Source organism: Arachis hypogaea, chromosome 18 (genome assembly GCF_003086295.3).
Source record: "Arachis hypogaea cultivar Tifrunner chromosome 18, arahy.Tifrunner.gnm2.J5K5, whole genome shotgun sequence".
Taxonomy (NCBI): Eukaryota; Viridiplantae; Streptophyta; class Magnoliopsida; order Fabales; family Fabaceae; genus Arachis; species Arachis hypogaea.
Window position 1 is genome coordinate 8,408,559 of NC_092053.1, and position 22,169 is coordinate 8,430,727.

General features: G+C 36.4%; 1 protein-coding gene across 1 annotated transcript; it reads left to right on the top strand.

The window, feature by feature from the left end:
- Window positions 1–18,553: 18,553 nt before the first annotated feature.
- On the top strand, window positions 18,554–21,879 carry LOC112769518 (formin-like protein 3). The gene is made up of 6 exons (XM_025814026.3): window positions 18,554–18,682; window positions 18,951–19,539; window positions 19,631–20,120; window positions 20,222–20,406; window positions 20,531–20,766; window positions 20,854–21,879. Exons 1-6 carry the CDS (start codon window positions 18,554–18,556, stop codon window positions 21,739–21,741), a joined length of 2,517 nt encoding a protein of 838 aa, XP_025669811.1. The 3' UTR covers window positions 21,742–21,879.
- The last annotated feature ends 290 nt before the right edge of the window (window positions 21,880–22,169 follow it).

A 22,169-nucleotide genomic window follows, 5' to 3' on the forward strand; every position in this document is an offset into this window, starting at 1 on the left:
GAAAGAGAGACAGAGAGAGAGTTATTGTTTGAAGAGAAAAATGTAGCATACTATAACACTATTACAGGCACTTGTTCAAAATGGAAAATATGATATATTCTTGGGTGATTCCATAATACAATGTGCTTCCTTCATCTATGCATAAACTGATCCAGTGATCCACTATTATTTTATTTATTTGTCTTTTAAGAGACTTTAGTGAAATATATTTTCTACTCAAAGTATTAGTGAACAATGTTTTCTATCAGTTTCCTTTAAGTTTAATATTTTTTTAATATATTAGATTGATTTGACTTCCTGAATTAGTTATTACTTCATTTATAAGTTATCATATCATTTGAGGATTAAAATCCATTAAGGATTAGAGCCTACACAACTAAATTATCGATCACATATTCAGATATGCATATAAATATATTCAGATATGCATATAAATATGTAATTTTGGGACTTATGTTCACATGACACAAAAGAGAGCATTTTTGTGACAACAAAAATTGAGTACTTATGTCCAAAAAAAATTGACTTAATTTAAGGGATTAGTATATTTGTGGCTAAATCATGTATAATCTATATCCATTTCTTTTACCAGTTTATTTATTTGCATTTGCAGGTAACATGTAACTTACGTCTCTAACATGAGAGTATTGCTTGACTCTTGCTCCTAGGTGTACTCATCCTGTGTCTCTTGATTCCAACTCATGCAGCAAGTAACTTCTGGATATCATTCTGAAGAATATTAAAAAAAAGTATGCCTTTTTGCATGTTAATTTTTATTTTATTTTAATTGAATATTTGGTTTATGATTTTTAGCAATTAATTATGTTAATTCTAGCATGAGTTTTAATATTGTGTCATATTTAGTTAGATGGCAGCAACAACTCATAGTTATATTCTGTTGCAGCTCCATCTATGGTGATTTCAACAATTCTATAGTTATATCTGTTAATTGAATTATTTTCTCATAGCTTTTAATTGTTAATGCAATTATTTCCTCTCTAAGCAGGTGATACCCTTCTTCACTTATTCCTCCTCAAGCCAACCAACCTCCAATTCAACCGGCACCTGCAAGACCACCACCAATCAGACCTTCAATGCAGAATATGCCCTTCGATAGCAAGAGGCCAACCAAAAGGAAGAATACCAAGAGGCCTCCTCCAACTCTATTCAACAACATGAGACCTCCTTCACTAAGCAACCCTTCAAGTAGGCCTATTCTTAGCCAAGAAACTATGCATGGTGCTAGTGCTGGAACATCTACCAGATTCATGCAATTTATGCCGACTCCAAGACTTGGAGCACCAACAACTGGACTCTCCAATGGCAGTAGCAATTTCACACCTAGTTAGGGCCTAAGATTAATTGGATTAAGAAATTTTTGTTGTAGTGTTTAGATATGGCTGTTACATAGACCATGTGCACTTCAATCTTTTTGGAAACTTATTTATAGTGTTTTGGTTTAGAGTTACATTGACCATGGTTTGTTTTGTTACTTAATTCTCATCAAACAACTATGAGCATGAAGTCATGAACTTATATGTTTACTATGTTAATGGGAGATGATTACATATTTGGCTTTGTCCCACATTGATTTGGTATAAGAATTTTCATTTAGTAATTGTTATCATTCATATATATTGCTATGTCAAGGTTAAATTAGAGTTTGTGATTTGAAATATAAGCAGCTATGTCAAATTTCGAATATCTAAAGGTTATTTTTGTCAAATTTACATTCATTCAGTTCATAAATTTTCATTAACTGTTAATTGTCACAATTCATATATTGTTATGTCAAAGTTAAATCAGTGTTTGTGATATGAAATATAACCAACTATGTTAAATTTTGAATTTTTAAGTGGTTACTTTTGTCAGATTCTCAATTTTTCGTGGTTAGATATGTCAACAAATATATACTTATCAGGTTACTTTTGTCAACAAATATTTTGACAAACTAGAAACTGGTTCAACGCCATATTCCTTTTCCCATTCCAATTCAACATCAACCCAGGAAAAGAATATAATGAAATCAAACCTCAATTCTACATTTTAAATGCTAGAAACATGATTGAAAGGAAGCACAACACAAGTCCTATAACAATTGACAAAATTTAAATCCTAATTTCTATAATTTCTCCCTTAATCTTCTCTATCTTCATAACTACTTTCATAATAAATACAGAAGAAGAAACATGATAAACGTACTCTTGTCATAATCGCAGAAGAAGTATGATAAACAGAAAAGAAGAAGCATGATAGCTATCATAATAAATCCATATTCTACTTTCATAACTATATTCTCAACCTTTCATAACTAGGGTTTCAGATTTTGGAATAACCCACATACTTATGAAGAAGAAGAACATAAGGTCATTATGGTAAAATTAGACAGTAATGCCACGTTGGAAAGCCAAGTTGAAAGGATACTTGCCACGTAAGAAGCCTTACTAATGGCAAATTTAAAAAATTAACGTTTGGTTAGAAATGTCAAACGGAATACATCTTTCATGGTTACAAAGTTAATTTAAATTAGTCATGGTCAGTATTGTCAGCACTTCAATCTTTCATAGTCAGAAATGGTTAATTACTCAAAATAAATTACTATTTGTACCATGAAAGATACAGACGCTGACAAATATATCCATATAAGAATAAACGACAATTGTAACCACGGAAGATGGTTTCCACGTACCAAGAGTACCCTAACGGACTAATTACGTAACCAACGTCCAGGTACTCTTGGCACACGGAGGTCATCTTCCGTGGTTACAGTTATCGTTTTATTCTTATATGAGTACATTTGTCAGCATCTGTATCTTTTATGGGTACAAATGGTAATTTATTCTATACATTAAATTATATTTTGCTTAAACTTATAAATGATCATAAAAAAAATGAATGTGATTGAAAAAGAATACATTAAAATTAAACTTGTATTTTTATATTAATGACTAAAGAATTCAAGTTTTTAATTATATATATATATATATATATATATATTACATCTTAAATTAAAAGTGATAGATAAATAATAATAAAAATTTTATTTGTATGTTATAAAAAAATTATAAAAATATATATAAACAGAAAAATAGTGTAAATATTTATCATTTTTCTTAAATATATATGTGCTAGTTTGGATTTTTTTTTTTTTTGAAAAAAATATTTTTTTTAAATAGAATACTTTTATTCAATTTAAAACTTTGGATACATCTTTTAAAAAAGTACTTTTATTAGAAAAAAGTAAATTGTTTGCTTTTTTTTAAGCTAGCAATACCTTGCTTTTAAAAAAAGTAAAAATAAAAGATGTCTTTAATACTTAAAAGAATAAAGCTCTACATTCAAACAAAATACTTAACTAAGTCTAACCAAGTTATTATAATAACTTTTCAAATTTCGCGCCTCATTCTCCTTATCTTTCTCTTTCTCTATTTCCTTCTCCTTCTCTGTTCTTTCACCTTCTCCTCTTCCTCGTTTTTCTTCTTCTTCTTTCAAATTTGCGCAGGTTCTTCTTCTTCCCTTCTTCTTCTCTCTCCCCCTCTCCTCCTTCTCCTCTTCCTGCTCCTCCTGCTCCTCCTCCTTCCAAATTCGCACACGCAGATTCTTCTTCTTCTTCTTCCCTCCTCCTCCTCTTCTCCAATGTCACATCTTCTTCTTTTTCTTTTCTTTTTTCGTTATCGTCATCACTAATAACACCAACATTTTGCTAACATCTTTATTAGTTCTGATTTTCTCTGATGCCATCATTAAATAAGTTCGGTTCATTTTTTAGTTTATTTTAGTTCATTTGTGTGTTAATTGAGATTCACTTGATGCTGCTGATAAGTATTGACACATCTTTTATTCTTTAAGTAATTTTTTAATTATTTTTTAAAATCTGAATCGAATTCAGTTCATTTGTGAATTGAGTTAGGTTCATTTGATACTACTTTTAGTATTCACCAAATCTGTTATTCCTTAAGAAATTTGATTCATCTTTTAGTTTAATTGAGTTCATTTGTATGCAGAAATGAATTGAAATGTGCATTTCTTGATAATTGAATGTTTATCACTTTTTGTTTAACTTTGGACCGAATTCGGTTCATTTGTGATGGTTTCAGTGGCTAAGAGAAGGGGGGTTGAATCTTAGCCCCCTTTTTGCTTTGTAACACTTGCTGGCCTTTGAGATCACTTTAGGAGACTTTTTGATTTTTGTCTCGTCCCTAGCCACGAGACTTTTATTTTTATCTCGTCACTTGGCACAAGACTTTTCTTTTTGTCTCGTCGCTTGACACGAGATATTTTTCAGTTTGAGCTCATGTGCAATAGAAACAGAATTGGAGTAGAGAAGAGAGAAAATTACACCCAGATATATCCTGGTTCAACTGCTAAGTGCAGTGCAGCCTACATCCAGTCTCCATCACAACCATGATGGAATTTCACTATAATCTTCTTGATTACAGACTGTAAAGTGCTAACCCAACTTACAAGGAGATTCCCACAGAATCATGAAACACAACATAGATGAACAAAGAAACTCTAAGACATCTATGGCTTTTTCTTTTAATTTTGCACTCTCTGCCTTTTTCCGCTCTATGGCTTTTTCATACAAACCTCACTGTTTGCCTTTTTCCATGAGACTCAAGACATGACAAAATTAAACAGAAAAATACAAAACAAAATACATTGAAGGAGAAGAAAATCTGTAAGCTTAGGTAGCTCTGAGAATCCTGTGCCTTGCACTCTCACTGCTTACTTCTAACTCCTTGCTCCAAACAGTGGCTGTTCTCTCTTTTTATAGAAGAGGGAAGCCTCCACTTTTGAAGCCAAAACCCAAGCCAACTTCTTCTTCTTCAAGAAACAGAACCGGTTCGGCCACATAGAGAGAGAAGAGATAACCATGCAAAACTCAACATGCAATTACCTCTAGTCCTTCCTTGGTCACCACTCTTCATCAATCCGAGCTCTCCATCCTTGGCTTGCTCTCCAAGATGGATTTCTGGCCCTTGATGCTTCATGATGATGATGACTTCATCTGCTTCAATCTCTGCCTCTACCATCACTTCGCCACTCTAGCTACTTCCTGTGGTGGTTGATCAGAATCAAAGACAAGCCATGCCTCCAAGAATCTCTTCTTTGCTGGATGAATCTTCTTCCTTCTTTTTAAGCATGAAGAGCTTGAGATTACTTCACCAAATCTAACCATATTTGGTGAAAATCTCAGCCACAGCACGCTTTTATTTTGTTATGTTTTCTTGCCATCATTGTGATGGTCTTGTAGCTTGCTCTTTCTTCAATTTGGTAGCTAAGTTTTGCTTTCATGGTTTCCTGTGTAATAACCGAAGAAGAGAAGCAAAGATGAGAAAGAGGAGAGAGAAATTTGAACACTAGCTAATGGGTAATGATAAAGTGAAATTAAAGTCCAACTTCCCTTGCATAAGGTAGCGTGTAGAGTTACTGAACCCATCAAATCAATTTCTCTCTCTCACATTTATGTTTCCAATGCTAGCAAATTAAATTTGAAATCCATCCAAAGTAAAGAAATGGGATCCATGGGAAAGCATGAGGCAAATGATAACATTTGCTTTCCTGATGGATATTGGATCAAGCATTGGTTCTTGTAGCATCAAAATTAATTTGGGCTTGTAGCAATAATAGCTTCAATTTGGCCCAAATAAAACACAACATTGTTTCAGCCACTATGATCACAATTAGATTAATATCAAGGCTGAGTGTTCATAGGCATATTGGGCTTGCACCAGAATTTTATTTTCGGCCCAATATTAAAAACTTGAAACAAAATTATATATTAAATGAAAATCAAATTAATAATTTTGTAATTAATTATTTTAATAATATTTAGTCATCACAAATATTTATTTAGAGTTTTCCAAACTCATCAATTTTCCCCTTGATGACAAACATTATTAAAATTGAAATGGAAAGAAATTTAAAGATTGAGTAAAGAATACTCCCTTTGAATTTGAATTTCTCCCCCTTTCAAATTGTCACATGGCTCCGCCTTAATATATGCCATTTTTACTAAGGGAAGCACTAACCTGTAACAGTTTAATCAAGCTTCAAGTAACAATGTTATTTAGTATTTTTATTACATGATGCTAAATGCTTAACTTATGAGCAGATTTGAATGATATACAAAACTCATTTGTTATCAATAATTTGATTGTCTGCTCAAATATTTTACACATCAATTGAGTACAAAACAATGTTGTTCAAAAAATTTTCCAGTCAAGATATCAGAGCAAAATTATTATGGTAAGAAAAATATGTTGAAGCACACATGATCTAAACATGGCAGTCTTTATACTTTACATAGTTTAAAGGAACTGCCAAAAATATCAAGCATATTAACCAGGATGAAACAGAGTATTCAATATAAGCATGTATATTCATCAAATGCATATTCATCAAATCATCAAGGTTAATTAACAACCTGTCATCCATGTAATCAAAACAAATGCAGTTTCAATATTATTTCAAGTATCAAAATATAACCAGGGTGATCATGAATTTTCAACCGAAAATTTCATCCCCTGTTTTTCTTGATTTCAATTTTCAGCTTTTCTTCCCCTTTTGTCATCAAAGGGGCACCTGCAAGAAGGTTTTAACATGGAAGCATAATATGCAAAATATAATAAAAAAGTATCTACAAAGTATCACAGAGTTATTGTTCCAACAGAAACAAGCCAAAACAAAGTACCGAATTGAGCCTAAGTGTCAATATCAAACAGAAAACATAAGTTTAATCATCAGAAAGATTAAAGTCAGATCCCTCAGCCCCTGCTTCACTACTAGCTTCATCATCAAGGCTTTCAAGCATTAAACCGACCCTTTCTTGACATTTCTTCCAAGCCGTCTCATTCTCATATGCAAGTTTGCGAGCAGATTGTGATATTGAACTATGAGATCGGACATGTTTGAGAATTCTGTGAGAATATCTCTTAGGGAATCGGTCGCCTTTGAGGATTCTGGCCGGCTTTCAAAGTCATCATCAGAAGCTATAGATTTCTTTCCCTTTTTAACAGCCCCGCCTCCTTTGATCATAGAGACTTTGTTCTCTACATCCTCATTTGTTAAATCTACCTTAAAGTACTCAAAGATGCACGTGAGAAACATTCCATAAGGTAAATTAGCCTTTTTTGTACTCTTTACAGACTCCCACATATGTCTAATCATTAGATAACTAAATGAAATGGAAGATGAAGTAACAAGAGCAAATATTATGAGACAGTCAGATACAGTTACCCTGTTATGAGAACCACTTTGTGGGGTGAGGATGTGGGTTATGATTCGGTGCAGCAGGGAGTTGGTTGGACCCAAAGCCTTGTGAGTAAGAACGATTCCATCTAGTCCAGACAGATTTTCACAGATTTGATGAAGAACTTGCTTGTATGTAACCCCAACATGTGAATCCCATTTATCACTCATGTAAACCTTTGGCCCTTCATCAACGTAACCAAGGGCAGAAGCAATAGTCTCAGCATTCAGGGTGATAGGCACACGTTTCACGTAGGAGTGAAGGCTGCCATCAATGAATCTCAGATTCGCATAAAACTGTCTCACCAACCCTGGGTAAACCATTTTGTGAATAAGGAGCAATGGTGACCATTTGAGACTATCAAATAGGGGTTGTAGATTGATTCCTTTGGAAGCCAGAGACTCGAGATTCACCAAGTAGGAGGGGCACAGATGCCGCTTTTCCAAAACCTCTTTGTGAAATTCATAGAAACACACATAGAGAACCTTGAAGGATCAAAATGTGAGTGTGGTTTGTGAAAGTTATTCTTGAAATCCATTGAACCAAGGTTCGTGGGTTCTCTGGTCTCATGAAGCACGAAACCCTTGGCCTTTTGAGAGCTCTTTCCGGATGCATGGGGAGTGGATCTCTTCGGTGGTGAAGGTGGTGGAGACGGAATGGGTGATGTGTGAGACTCTTCTTCTTCTTCCACGGGACCTTTTCCTTTCTTCTTTCTTGAGGAGGTTTTCGTGGCAATGACCTTCCTTCTCATGGTGTCGATTTGCTTTGAGGGAGGTGAGGGTGATGATGATGATGTAGAGTGAATATGGATGTGAGTATGAGATTGTGGAGTGGACGGTTTTTGAGAGAATAGGATCCTTTCACTTTTCCTGGGGGCAGTTTTCTTTTTCATGGTTGGGAGAGTGGAGAAGTTTGAATATGAAAGGGTGAGGAAGGCCGAAAGATGTGAGGGAGAAGGGAGGTTAGTGGTGCAATAAATGTGGAGTGGAGAGAGATAGTGGAGGGAGTTATTAACCATTAATGGCGCGGTTATTAACCAGGGAAGTTTTTCAAAAACTGAAAAAGGGAGTTTCCTTGAATCAAGGGATTAGTTGGAAGGAAAGATTTGATTTGACAACATACTTCTTCCAACAAGATTTGATAAGACAACTAAGGAATTTTGTGATTTTATTTTTCAAAAAAAATGAGGAACTAACAAAACTGTCATGGTGGGGTCAAAAGATATTTGGTGGGGCCCATGAAACTTAAATTCTGCGTTGCCTCCCCCTTAATTATAGCTCTTCCACCATGCCCTCATTTTTATCTCGTCCAAACCTACGAGACAAAACTGAACAGAGTCAAATATTCACAAGTTATCAATAGAGCTTAAATCAAACATTCCCAAACTTTTTCTCAATGTACAGAATCTGTCTTCATAGAGGGGTTTTGTAAAAATATCAGCAATTTGGTCTTCAGATTTTACAAATTGAATATCAATAGTACCCTTTTGCACATGTTCTCTAATAAAATAATATTTTATCTCAATGTGCTTAGTTCTTGAGTGCAGAACAGGATTTTTTTTATATGTTTATAGCACTCATATTATCACAAAATAAGGGAATACTATTGATTTTTAATTTGTAATCTTCCAATTGTGTTTTTAACCAAATTAATTGAGAGCAACATGCAGATGCGGGAATGTATTCAGCTTCAACTGTGGATAAAGCCACTGTGGCTTGCTTCTTGCTTGACCACATGTTGAGTGAGCTTCCAAGGAAGCAACACATGCCCGATGTGCTCCTTCTATCCACTATATCTCCCGCATAATCTGCATCACAAAACCCTACTGCACAAAAGTCATCAGATTTAGGATACCACAAGCCATAATCACAAGTTCCCTTAATGTATCTAATGATGCGTTTAACAGCCGTAAGATGAGATTCTTTTGGGTGAGATTGAAACCTTGAGCATACACCCACACTTTGAACAATATCCGGTCTAGAGGAGGTAAGGTACATGAGTGAACCTATCATTCCCCTATACCTTGTTTCATCCACATCTTGGCCATCATCATCCTTTTCAAGTTTTGTATTAGGATGCATTGGTGTACCCATTGATTTGAAATTTTCTAGGCCAAACTTTTTGATGAGTTCTTTTGCATACTTTCCTTGGTGAACAAAGGTACCACTAGGAGTTTGTTTAATTTGGAGGCCAAGAAAGAAAGTAAGCTCTCCCATTAAACTCATCTCAAACTCACTAGTCATGAGTTTTCCAAACTCTTCACACAAGGACTCATTGGCCGCACCAAATACTATGTCATCCACATAAACTTGAACCAGGAGAATATCATCATTAGATGCTTTAATGAATAAAGTTGTGTCTGTGGTTCCTCTTTGAAAGTGGTTTTCCAATAGGAAGGCACTAAGCCTTTCATACCAAGCTCTTGGAGCTTGCTTAAGGCCATAAAGAGCCTTTGAGAGTTTAAAAACATGATTTGGAAAATCTTTATGTTCAAAACCGGGGGGTTGTGTGACATACACTTCTCTATCAATAAAGCCATTAAGGAAAGCACATTTAACATCCATTTGAAACATTTTGAAACCCTTATGGGCAGCATAGGCAAGAAGCAACCTAATTGCTTCCATTCTAGCCACCGGAGTAAAGGACTCATCAAAATCTATGCCCTCTTCTTGATCGTAACCTTGGACCACTAATCTAGCCTTGTTACGAACAACTTGTCCATCCTCACCAAGTTTATTTTTAAACACCCACTTAGTACCCGTAACTTTCTTACCATCCGGATGAGATACTAGTGTCCAAACCTCATTCTTGTCGAATTGAGCAAGCTCTTCTTGCATTGCCTTGACCCAAGATAGATCTTCAAGAGCTTGTTTGACATTGTTGGGCTCCATTTGAGACAAGAGGGCAAAGTTGTTTGGTTCGGATTGCCTTTTGGTGGAGGATCTTGTTGTTACTCCTTGAGAGGGATCACCAATTATGAAGTCATGAGGATAACCCCTCATAGACTTCCATTCTCTAGGCTTCCGAAGTGGTTTTGAGCTTTGATGAGTTTCTGGTGGTATCACTGTTTCAGTTTTTCGTGTTTGCTCAGAAGATAAAACGGAAATATCTCCTTCAATCTGACGAGACAAAACTGGACTGGCAGATTCTTCATTTTGAGCAGATTTGGGATTTTCTTTGCTTGTTCCAGCTTCTTCACCATCTGAATCATTATCTATCACAGCACTAGGAATTAAGTTAGAATCACAAAAAGTAACATGTATGGATTCCTCTATGGTTCTATGCTCTTTGAGATAAATTCTATAAGCCTTGCTTGTGGTGGAATATCCAACAAACATTCCTCCATATGATTTTGGATCAAACTTTCCAAGGTTTTCTTTATTGTTAAGTACAAAGCATTTGCATCCAAAAACATGAAAGTACTTAAGATTTGGAGGGTTTCCTTTCCATAGCTCATAAGGGGTTTTCTTTAACCCTTTTCTAATGATTGTCCTATTCAAAATGTAACAAGCTGTATTCACAGCTTCAGCCCATAAAAATTTAGGAATCTCATTCTCACAAAGCATGACCCTAGTCATCTCTTGAAGGCTTCTATTCCTTCTCTCAACTACCCCATTTTGTTGAGGTGTTCTAGGGCATGAAAAGTTATGAGAAATTCCTAAGTCATCACAGAATTTTTTAAAATCTTGATTTTCAAATTCTCTTCCGTGATCACTTCTCAAATGAGCAATTTTTAAATCTTTTTCATTTTGAATTTTCTTGCAAAGGGTTGAGAAAGCATGAAAGGCATCATTTTTATGAGCAAGGAAAAGTACCCAACCAAATCTAGAGTAATCATCTACCACCACAAGACCATAGTGTTTACCTCCTAAGCTTTGTGTTCTTGTTGGACCAAAAAGATCAATGTGTAACATCTTTAATGGCCTTTTAGTAGAAATTCCATCCTTTGGTTTAAAAGAAGATTTTACTTGTTTGCCTAATTGACAAGCATCACAAGTAAGATCCTTATCAAATTTGATATTTGGAATTCCTCTAACCAAATTTTTCTTAACTAGCTTAGAAATTTGGTACATGCTAGCATGACCCAACTTTCTATGCCATAGCCATTTTTCAGATTCAAGAGATGTAAAGCATGTTACATTTTGTTCTTTTAAGTCCTCAAGAGTTAATCCATACACATTTCTTTTAGCTTCAAATAAAATATCCCTAGTTTTCTCACAAACAACCAAGCATACAAATTTCTTAAAAATAACTTCAAAACCCAAATCACACAGTTGGCTAACACTAAGTAAATTATGTTTCAAACCATGTACAAGAAGAACATCATTTATACAAGATGAAAATTTTTTACCAACTTTCCCAACAGCCACTATTTTTCCTTTTGCGTCATCACCAAAAGTGACAAGTCCTCCATCATATTCATCAAGCTTTATGAAGAAGGTTGTCTTTCCGGTCATATGCCTAGAGCATCCGCTATCCATATACCACATATTTTCTTTACGTTTGGATGCTAGGCACACCTACAAAACAAGCTCAAGTAACCTTAGGTATCCAAATCTTCTTGGATCCTTTCACGTTAAACCATCTCCTATGTCCCAAACCATTGTAATCAAAAACAACTTTGTAAACTTTATCACCAATCATTCTTTCACCAAAAAAACATTGAATGGGAAAATGACCGTTTCGGTTGCATAGCCTACAAAACCTTGGAGTTGCTGTTTTGTTAAAGTATGTGGGATCTTGAAATTTTGTATCATTAGAGGATGAAGCAATGTTTTCAAAATGAGATTTTTCTGCAGATTTATAAAACCCCAGCCCAGCTTTATCATAAAGAGGTTTTTGACTAGCCAAAATTTGATTAAGATTTTCAGAACTTTGAGTGAACTTGGCTAAGTCTTCCTTAAGCTTTTTAACCTCTTTAAGCAACTCTTCATTTCTTTTAAAACAGTCTACATATGAAAAAACAGAATGATCACTTTCACAGCTCCTTATTTGGGCTCTTAACTGCTTATTTTCTTCAACAAGATTACAAGCAGTTTCGGCCTCCCTTACTTTTTCTTTAAGAAAACTGTTTTCAGCTTTAAGAATGGTGATTTGTTGTTCAAGATCTTGGTTATCAAGTAGAAAACATCTTATTTTTTCAGAAAGGTGGTCTATCATAAGATGAAGATCTTCAGTATTAGGGTTATGAAAGACTACCTGATCTATGTGATCTGCCAAAAGACATGGTTGGGACTTGGTCTCGGTTTCCTCATCATCATCATCTGAGTCATTTTCCAAATCTTCCCATAAAGCCATCAGTCCCTTCTTCTTTCCTCTTTTCGGCTTCTCCTCCTTCTTTAACTTGGGACAATCAGATTTGAAATGTCCTAATTTCTTGCAGTTATAACAAGTTACTTTGCTGAGGTCTTTCTTCATTTTCATTGAGCTGCTGCCTTTGCCTTTGAGCTTCACCATTTTCCTGAATTTTTTGGCAAACAAAACAAACTCATTTTCAGAAGAATTATCACTGGATTCATCATCTAGAGGGTTAGTCACAGAAGAAAAAGCAATTCCTTTCTTTTTTGGATCCCTTTTTAAATAGGTATTTTCAAAAGCAAGAATGTTTCCTCTCAAATCATCACATGTCATGGAATCTAAACTACTGCTCTCAGAAATAATTAAGGCTTTTGTTTCCCACTCTTTTGTGAGACATCTCAGCACTCTTCTCACAAGCACAGAATCAGGATATGTAATTCCCAGAGCATCTAAGCCAACAACGATGATGTTGAATCTTTCAAACAATTCATCAATGGACTCTCCTTCCTTCATTGCAAACATTTCATATTCTCTGTTCAACATATCTGTCCGAGTCTTCTTTACAATGGTGGTTTCTTCATGAGTGATTTGTAATTTATCCCAGATTTTCTTTGCCGTTGTGCATCGTGATACCCGTCGGTATTCCTCGAAGCTGATAGCACAGTTGAGCAAGTTAACAGCCTTGGCATTTAGCTCCACCTTCTTCCTATCTTCCTCGGTCCACCTTGCTTCTGGTTTAAGAGAGATTATTCCTTCAGCACTGGTGATAGTTGGAAATTGAGGACCATCCAGAATGATTTTCTAAAGTCTGTAGTCTACTGCTTGCACAAAGATCTTCATTCTCTCTTTCCAATAGGTATAGTTTTTCCCATTGAAAAGAGACGGTCTGTTGCTTGACTGTCCTTCAGTAAGGTTGTAGGACACCAGATTAGAGCCACTGCTTTCTGCCATCTGGATCTTTTCTCCAAGCTGCAAAGCTTGATCTCTTTGAGACCAAGCTCTGATACCAATTGATGGTTTCAGTGGCTAAGAGAAGGGGGGTTGAATCTTAGCCCCCTTTTTGCTTTGTAACACTTGCTGGCCTTTGAGATCACTTTAGGAGACTTTTTGATTTTTGTCTCGTCCCTAGCCACGAGACTTTTATTTTTATCTCGTCACTTGGCACGAGACTTTTCTTTTTGTCTCGTCGCATGGCACGAGATATTTTTTAGTTTGAGCTCCTGTGCAATAGAAACAGAATTGGAGTAGGGAAGAGAGAAAATTACACCCAGATATATCCTGGTTCAGCTGCTAAGTGCAGTGCAGCCTACATCCAGTCTCCATCACAACCATGATAGAATTTTACTATAATCTTCTTGATTACAGACTATAAAGTGCTAACTCAACTTATAAGGGGATTCCCACAGAATCATGAAACACAACATAGATGAACAAAGGAACTCTAAGACATCTATGGCTTTTTCTTTTAATTTTGCACTCTCTGCCTTTTTCCGCTCTATGGCTTTTTCATACAAACCTCACTGTTTGCCTTTTTCTATGAGACTCAAGACATGACAAAATTAAACAGAAAAATACAAAACAGAATACATTGAAGGAGAAGAAAATCTGTAAGCTTAGGTAGCTCTGAGAATCCTGTGCCTTACACTCTCACTGCTTACTTCTAACTCCTTGCTCCAAACAGTGGCTGTTCTCTCTTTTTATAGAAGAGGGAAGCCTCCACTTTTGAAGCCAAAACCCAAGCCAACTTCTTCTTCTTCAAGAAACAGAACCGGTTCGGCCACATAGAGAGAGAAGAGATAACCATGCAAAACTCAACATGCAATTACCTCTAGTCCTTCCTTGGTCACCACTCTTCATCAATCAGAGCTCTCCATCCTTGGCTTGCTCTCCAAGATGGATTTTTGGCCCTTGACGCTTCATGATGATGATGACTTCATCTGCTTCAATCTCTGCCTCTACCATCACTTCGCCACTCTAGCTACTTCCTGTGGTGGTTGATCAGAATCAAAGACAAGCCATGCCTCCAAGAATCTCTTCCTTACTGGCCGAATTTTCTTCCTTCTTTTTGAGCATGAAGAGCTCGAGATTACTTCACCAAATCTAACCATATTTGGTGAAAATCTCAGCCACAGCACGCTTTTATTTTGTTATGTTTTCTTGCCATCATTGTGATGGTCTTGTAGCTTGCTCTTTCTTCAATTTGGTAGCTAAGTTTTGCTTTCATGGTTTTCTGTGTAATAACCGAAGAAGAGAAGCAAAGATGAGAAAGAGGAGAGAGAAATTTGAACACTAGCTAATGGGTAATGATAAAGTGAAATTAAAGTCCAACTTCCCTTGCATAAGGTAGCGTGTAGAGTTACTGAACCCATCAAATCAATTTCTCTCTCTCACATTTATGTTTCCAATGCTAGCAAATTAAATTTGAAATCCATCCAAAATAAAGAAATGGGATCCGTGGGAAAGCATGAGGCAAATGATAACATTTGCTTTCCTGATGGATATTGGATCAAGCATTGGTTCTTGTAGCATCAAAATTAATTTGGGCTTGTAGCAATAATAGCTTCAATTTGGCCCAAATAAAACGCAACATTGTTTCAGCCACTATAATCACAATTAGATTAATATCAAGGCTGAGTGTTCATAGGCATATTGGGCTTGCACCAGAATTTCATTTTCGGCCCAATATTAAAAACCTGCAACAAAATTATATATTAAATGAAAATTAAATTAATAATTTTGTAATTAATTATTTTAATAATGTTTAGTCATCACAAATATTTATTTAGAGTTTTCCAAACTCATCAATTTGTGAATTGAGTTAGGTTCACTTGATACTACTGTTAAGTATTCACCAAATTTGAACCAAATTCGATTCATTTTTGGATCCAAATGAACCTCAATTAAAATGAGGTAAAGAAAAACCGCAGCAACAACAACAATAAAAGAATGACGATTGAGAAAAAAACACGCGATGAAGAAGAAGGAATACGAAAAAGAAAAAGGAGGAAGGCGAAGAAGAAGAAGGAAGAACACGAAAAATAGGAAGAAGGAATGCGAAGACAAAGAAGGAGGAAAGTGAAGAAGACGAAGACGAAGACGAAGAAGAAGAAGAAGAAGAAGCGTTATTGAAACGCGCGTTTGTACACGCGGTATAACGAAAGTGGTTTTTGTTGAGTTTAGACCTGCATACTTGGACTTGGATACAAAAATATTTGGATATGTAGTTCGACTGTAAAAGAATAAAACTCTTTTTAAAATGTCTATTCAAATGTGAAATAAATTTTGTCTATTAAAATTTTTTTTAAAAAAAAATAAATACTTTTTTTCAAAAGCAAATTGGTGCACGAATTGTAAATCACGCTTTTTACAACTCGTACCACTAACCAGCAAGTGCACTGGGTCGTCCAAGTTATACTTTACGTGAGTAAGGGTCGATCCCACGGAGATTGTTGGCTTGAAGCAATCTATGGTTATCTTGTAACTCTTAGTCAGGAAAACAATAAAATAATTCACTTATCAAATTTGATTGCAAAGAATAAAAGGGCAGAACACAAATTATACTTGTATGCACTGATGGAGAATATGTTGGAGTTTTGGAGATGCTTTGTCTTCGGAAATTCTGCTTTCCTCTGTTTTCTGATTCACGCATGCACGTCCTCCTATGGCAAGCTGTGTGTTGGTGGATCACCGTTGTCAATGGCTACCATCCATCCTTCCAGTGAAAAGGGTCCAGATGCGCTGTCACCGCACGGCTAATCATCTGCAGGTTCTCAATCGTACCGGAATAGGATTTACTATCCTTTTGCGTCTGTCACTACGCCCAGCACTCGCGAGTTTGAAGCTCGTCACAGTCATTCAATCCCTGAATCCTACTCGGAATACCATAGACAAGGTTTAGACTTTCCGGATTCTCTTGAATGTTGCCATCAATCTAGCTTATACCACGAAGATTCTGATTAAGAGATCTAAGAGATATTCATTCATTCTACGGTAGAACGTAAGTGGTTGTCAGGCACGCGTTCGTGGAGGAATGATGATAATTGTCACGTTCATCACATTCATTTTGAAGTGCGAATGGATATCTTAGATAGGAACACGCATGTTTGAATGGAAAACAGAAATACTTGCATTAACATTCATCGAGACACAGCAGAGCTCCTCACCCCCAACAATGGAGTTTAAAAACTCATGCCGTCAAAAGGTACAAAGTTCAAATCTAAAATGTCATGAGGTACAAAATAAATCTCTAAAAGTTGTTTAAATACTAAACTAGTAACATAGGTTTACAGAAAATGAGTAAACTATGATAGATAGTGCAGAAATCCACTTCTGGGGCCCACTTGGTGTGTGCTGGGGCTGAGACTTAAGCTTCTCACGTGCCTGGGCTGTTTTGGGCGTTCAACGCCAGGTTGTAACCTGTTTCTGGCGTTGAACTCCAACTTGTAACCTGTTTCTGGCGCTGGACGCCAGATAGCAGCATGGAACTGGCGTTGAACGCCAGTTTACGTCGTCTATCCTTGAGCAAAATATGGACTATTATATATTGCTGGAAAGCCCTGGATGTCTACTTTCCAACGCAATTGGAAGCGCGCCATTTGGACTCCTGTAGCTCTAGAAATTCCATTCCGAGTGCAGAGAGGTCAGAATCCAACAGCATCAGCAGTCCTTTTTCAGCCTGAATCAGATTTTTGCTCAGCTCCCTCAATTTCAGCCAGAAAATACCTGAAATTATAGAAAAACACACAAACTCATAGTAAAGTCCAGAAATATGAATTTTGCCTAGAAACTAATGAAAATAAACTAAAAACTAACTAAAACATACTAAAAACTATATGAAATTAACCCCAAAAAACGTATAAAATATCCGCTCATCACAAATCTAGACAGACCTATATTATCTAAAAGAAAAGTATAGGTAACCAACAATATTTTTGAACAATGATAATTAAAGGGTTAAAAGAGTAAATTAATCTTAAATTTAATTAGTAGCATTAAATTAAAATGTAGTGTATTTTTATTTAATTGGTAGTTGTTCATATCGTTCAAGATGATCATTATTTACCTAGCACCCCCTTATCTAAATATTTTACCACCACCCCTATACATAACTCCTAGTGTCATAGCAGAAGTTATGCTACTTATTGATGAAGTTTTTTAATATTGAAGGAACCCACATAAACAAATATTCCACAAGTCTATTTTTTCCTAATGCGCAAATGAAGTTTTCCCATTCTAAAAAAAAAAAAAGGTAGTAAGATAGAAGTAGAGTGGTAATAACTAAAAAGAAAAAATAAGTAGCAATTTTTGGGATAAGAAGATAGGAAATATAGGGAATGACATATATATCCAATGTCCATTATCCAAATTGTAAATAACAAAAAAAAGACATAGTTCTCCCCACGTCTCGTACGTTAGGACTTCAACTTCCCGCTTTGCATGTTTGTTTCTTGTTTCTTTGTTTCTCTATCTCTATCCTAAGACACATTCCCTTACCCGAAAACAAAACAAACTTTTCCCACAAACTTTCTTCAACGCACATCCTTGAACTGAAACCCTCAATTTTAATCAAAATATATAGCGGAAAAACAATTTTTATCCACCAAAAAATTCAACAGAATCTCAAGGACGCGCTTTGAAGCTCTATTGCTTTAGCATGCATTGCTTCACGTTCGTTGGATTGGTGTTTCACCTTACATACCTTCTAACGTTATAAACAAAATAAAATACATATAAAAATAAGGTTTCATACGTTTGCTCAACTCCATCATCAAATTTTGGCATTCGCGTTTTTCCTAGGATCTAGCTAGGGGCATTCCCTAATTTAATTACCTTGGTGTGTTCTTCAACAAGCAACAAACAAATTTGGAAGCTAATTATTAATAAGGACCTCTTTGACAAGGCTTGTTCTTTTGTCTTTATGAAGAGAGTTGTTGGAGAGGGATTTTTTCAAGCTCAATGAGATGAATTGGAAGTTACACGTTTGTGAATTTGGAAGGAGCAATGAAGTTTACAAGACCTGTTTATGCTGTTTTTTTTGTCTTTCTTCTTTGTACCTTGGCCAAAATCGGCTTTGAAGGGAAACTGTGGAAACCCCAAGAGTTTTATGCAGATCATGGTGTTGTAATTAAGGTATTTATGTTTTAGCATTTTTCTCCATCTTTCCATTTCTTTTTCTTTATGGAAAAATAAAAGTCATGTTTGTGATCAATATTATGAAGAAAATATAGGATGAGATATTATGAACTGTCTTATTCTTTTGTAAGTTAAAATGTCATGCTAGCATTTGTGATGTTTGAAGCATAAATGGTTTAGTCCTCACAGATTCACTGAGGTTCTTGAAGACCTTAATCTAAGATCAACTCAAATATTCTGATGTTTCAATTGTTGGTTAATGCAGGAAGAGCAGGAGTGGATACATTGCAGGAAGGAATTGATAGAGAGGAACAATGATATTAAGGACTATGACTTGGAATCAAAAACAAACTTATTAGATTGCATTACAAGGACACATCCTCCAACTCATGATTCAGAAGAGAAGGAGCTTGATCATGTGTCAGTGTCACAGTTTTATTCCGAAGACAATCGCGGTAGATACTTGCTTGACAAGTTACCTCAGAGTGAGAAGAAACTACCAAGACCTGTTCCTGTTCCATCACCCAAAAAACTGCGTGTCAAGAAGAAGTTTGCCAACTCGCTTCCGCCTAAAGGGATAACACTAAGTGACATTTCTCCTTCTCCAAATTCTCCACCTATAGACTTTTATGTGCTATTTCCACCACCACCAGATTCACCTCCCCCTCCTCCTCCTCCTCAAGTTGATGAGGAGGATAATAGCGAACGAAAGATACCAATTATCATTGGTTCGGTTGTGTCAGGAATAATAATCATAGTAGGCATGCTCTTATGCTATCGTGAGATCAGGAAAAGCAGAAAAGCCTACAAAGATGACAGGCCTTTAACTGTATTAGGCTCAAGTGATGTGTCTGGTACTATTTCTGTGCTGATATATGATGATGAATTGATGATAGTAAAACAATTCATGGTTGCTTCAATCAATGTTTGTTTTTCTTCTTTCAGGTTCAAAGAAGTTTATTGCTTTGGGAAATTCTAATACCAATGAAAATGGTATAATCTATGGAAAGAACCCTTCTATTGTTGGGAATGTTACCACTAGTCCTGAAGATAACAATGCCTCATTGGGTATGGGTGTTGGTGTGGGTTTGGGTGTGGCTGCGGGTGAGGCCTCATCATCAGAAAGCAAGGAACAAGTTCCATTAGGTCCTGCTCCAGAAGGATTAGCCCCTGAGCCGGCAGGGCCACCACCCCCACCACCTCCACCACCTCCACCCCCTGCTGCTGCGCCTCGCCCCCCACCGGCTCCAAAAGCACCTGTTAGGCCTCCACCTGCCCCTCCTGTTAAAATCCTTTCACGGGCACGTCTTAGTAATGTGGAAGAGGATTCTGCGGATGCTCCGAAAGCGAAACTAAAGCCATTTTTCTGGGATAAGGTTGCTGCATCTCCTGATCAAGCAATGGTCTGGCATGAGATCAGAGCAGGGTCATTCCAGTAAGAACATTTTTAAGTCATCTCAAAACCAAGATTTATCATAGATGAGGAAAGTAAAATTGTATTTACCTTTTTTGCTGATCTTGATGACAAATTAACAGGTTCAATGAACAGAAAATCGAGTCTTTATTTGGCTGCAACAACCCCAATAGAAAAGAGTCAACATCACAAGAACCTTCATTACAGTTAATTCAGATTATTGATCCTAAGAAAGCACAGAATTTATCAATTCTTTTACGTGCTTTGAATGTGACTACAGAAGAAGTTGTTGATGCCCTTAGAGAAGGTGACTCACTCTCTAGTCTTTATTTATCATCATATTATGTTCATTTCAACTTTTAGTGTTCATGATATAGCAAGAGTTAGTGCTTTCTGTGTTAGAACATTCTGTAATCTCTTGGTTGAATCAGGTAGCGAGATTCCTGTTGAGCTGATCCAAACATTAATAAAGATGGCGCCAACAACAGATGAGGAACTGAAGCTGAGGTTATTTGATGGAAACATTGCTCAACTTGGCCCTGCAGAGCGGTTTCTCAAGGTCTTAGTTGACATTCCACTCGCTTTCCGACGTCTCGAGTCTCTACAACTCATGCTCACTCTTCCAGAAGAGGTCTCAAGCATCAAGGAGTGCTTTTCAACATTAGAGGTAACTACACTATGATTCAAGCAATATTTTGAATTTGATCACCATATATAGTTATAAGTGCTAACATAGATGTTCTGTGACTAACAGGTTTCATGTGATAAACTAAGAAAAAGTAAGCTTTTCCTTAAACTACTAGAAGCAGTTCTCAAGACAGGAAACAGATTGAATGATGGAACATATCGCGGCGGCGCTCAGGCCTTCAAGCTTGACACACTTTTGAAGCTTTCGGACGTAAAAGGAACCGATGGAAAGACAACACTTCTACACTTTGTGGTTCAGGAGATCATACGTTCAGAGGGAGTAAGAGCTTTGAGAACAGAGAGAGCGAGGCAGAGCAATTCTAGTGTCAGAACAGAGGATTCTGTTGATGATTCCATTGATCAAGAATCAGAAGAACACTACCGAAGACTTGGCCTTAAAGTAGTTTCAGGCCTAAGCAGTGAACTTGAAGATGTTAAAAGGGCGGCAATTATAGACGGCGATGCTCTAACGGCTGCAGTGTGGAAACTTGATCGGTTACTCAGCAAAAGTGAGGAGTTATTGAACAATGATTTGAAGAGCATAGATGAAGACAGCAACTTCAAGCGTTCCCTTGAAAATTTTGTGGACAAATCAAAAGCTCAAGTGTCATGGCTGTCTGAGGAAGAGAAGAGGATCATGGCTGAAGTGAAGGCTACAGCAGATTACTTCCATGGACAAGCAGGGAAAGATGAAGGCTTGAGATTGTTTGTAATTGTTCGCGATTTCTTGGTAATGTTGGACACAGTATGCAAAGAGGTGCAGTTAACAACACAGAAGCCAATGAAGATCTCTCATAAGAAAGAGGCTTCAAATTCGTCGTCGCCGCCAGTATCTCCGAATACTCAGCAGCAGTCTCCTTCTGATCTGCATAGAAGACTGTTTCCGGCCATAGCAGCGCGCAGGATCCATTGCTCTAGTTCAGATGAGGATGAGGATGAGGAAGAGGATAATTAGATTAAGAGGTTGTTATTACCTTGATAGCTTTTCTAGCAAGTTTTATGCATATGCAAGAAGATAAGTCCCCAAAATTCTTGTGCTAAGAATGCAGGGAATTGTATATATCCTAGCTTGTTAGGGATAGCTCATGATCAATGGAAGATGCAAAATGTTTAGTATTGTTGTTCCTCATGAAAACATGCATGAGTGGAAAGGGGGGTTTGGAAGGGACATGGATTAACTTCTTGATTGGTTTCTCCCTTACAAATTTGATGGATCTGGTTGAATGATGCTGCAACCTTTTTCAAGTAGCTAATATTAATTGGAGTGAGCAAAAGCTTCATGATATAAATTCTTAGTGCTCAAATTGACCTTTTATATGTTGTTGATTACTGTTGCTTATCTACAGGATAGTTCAATAGCCAACCTTGTGTCTAACTTTTTAA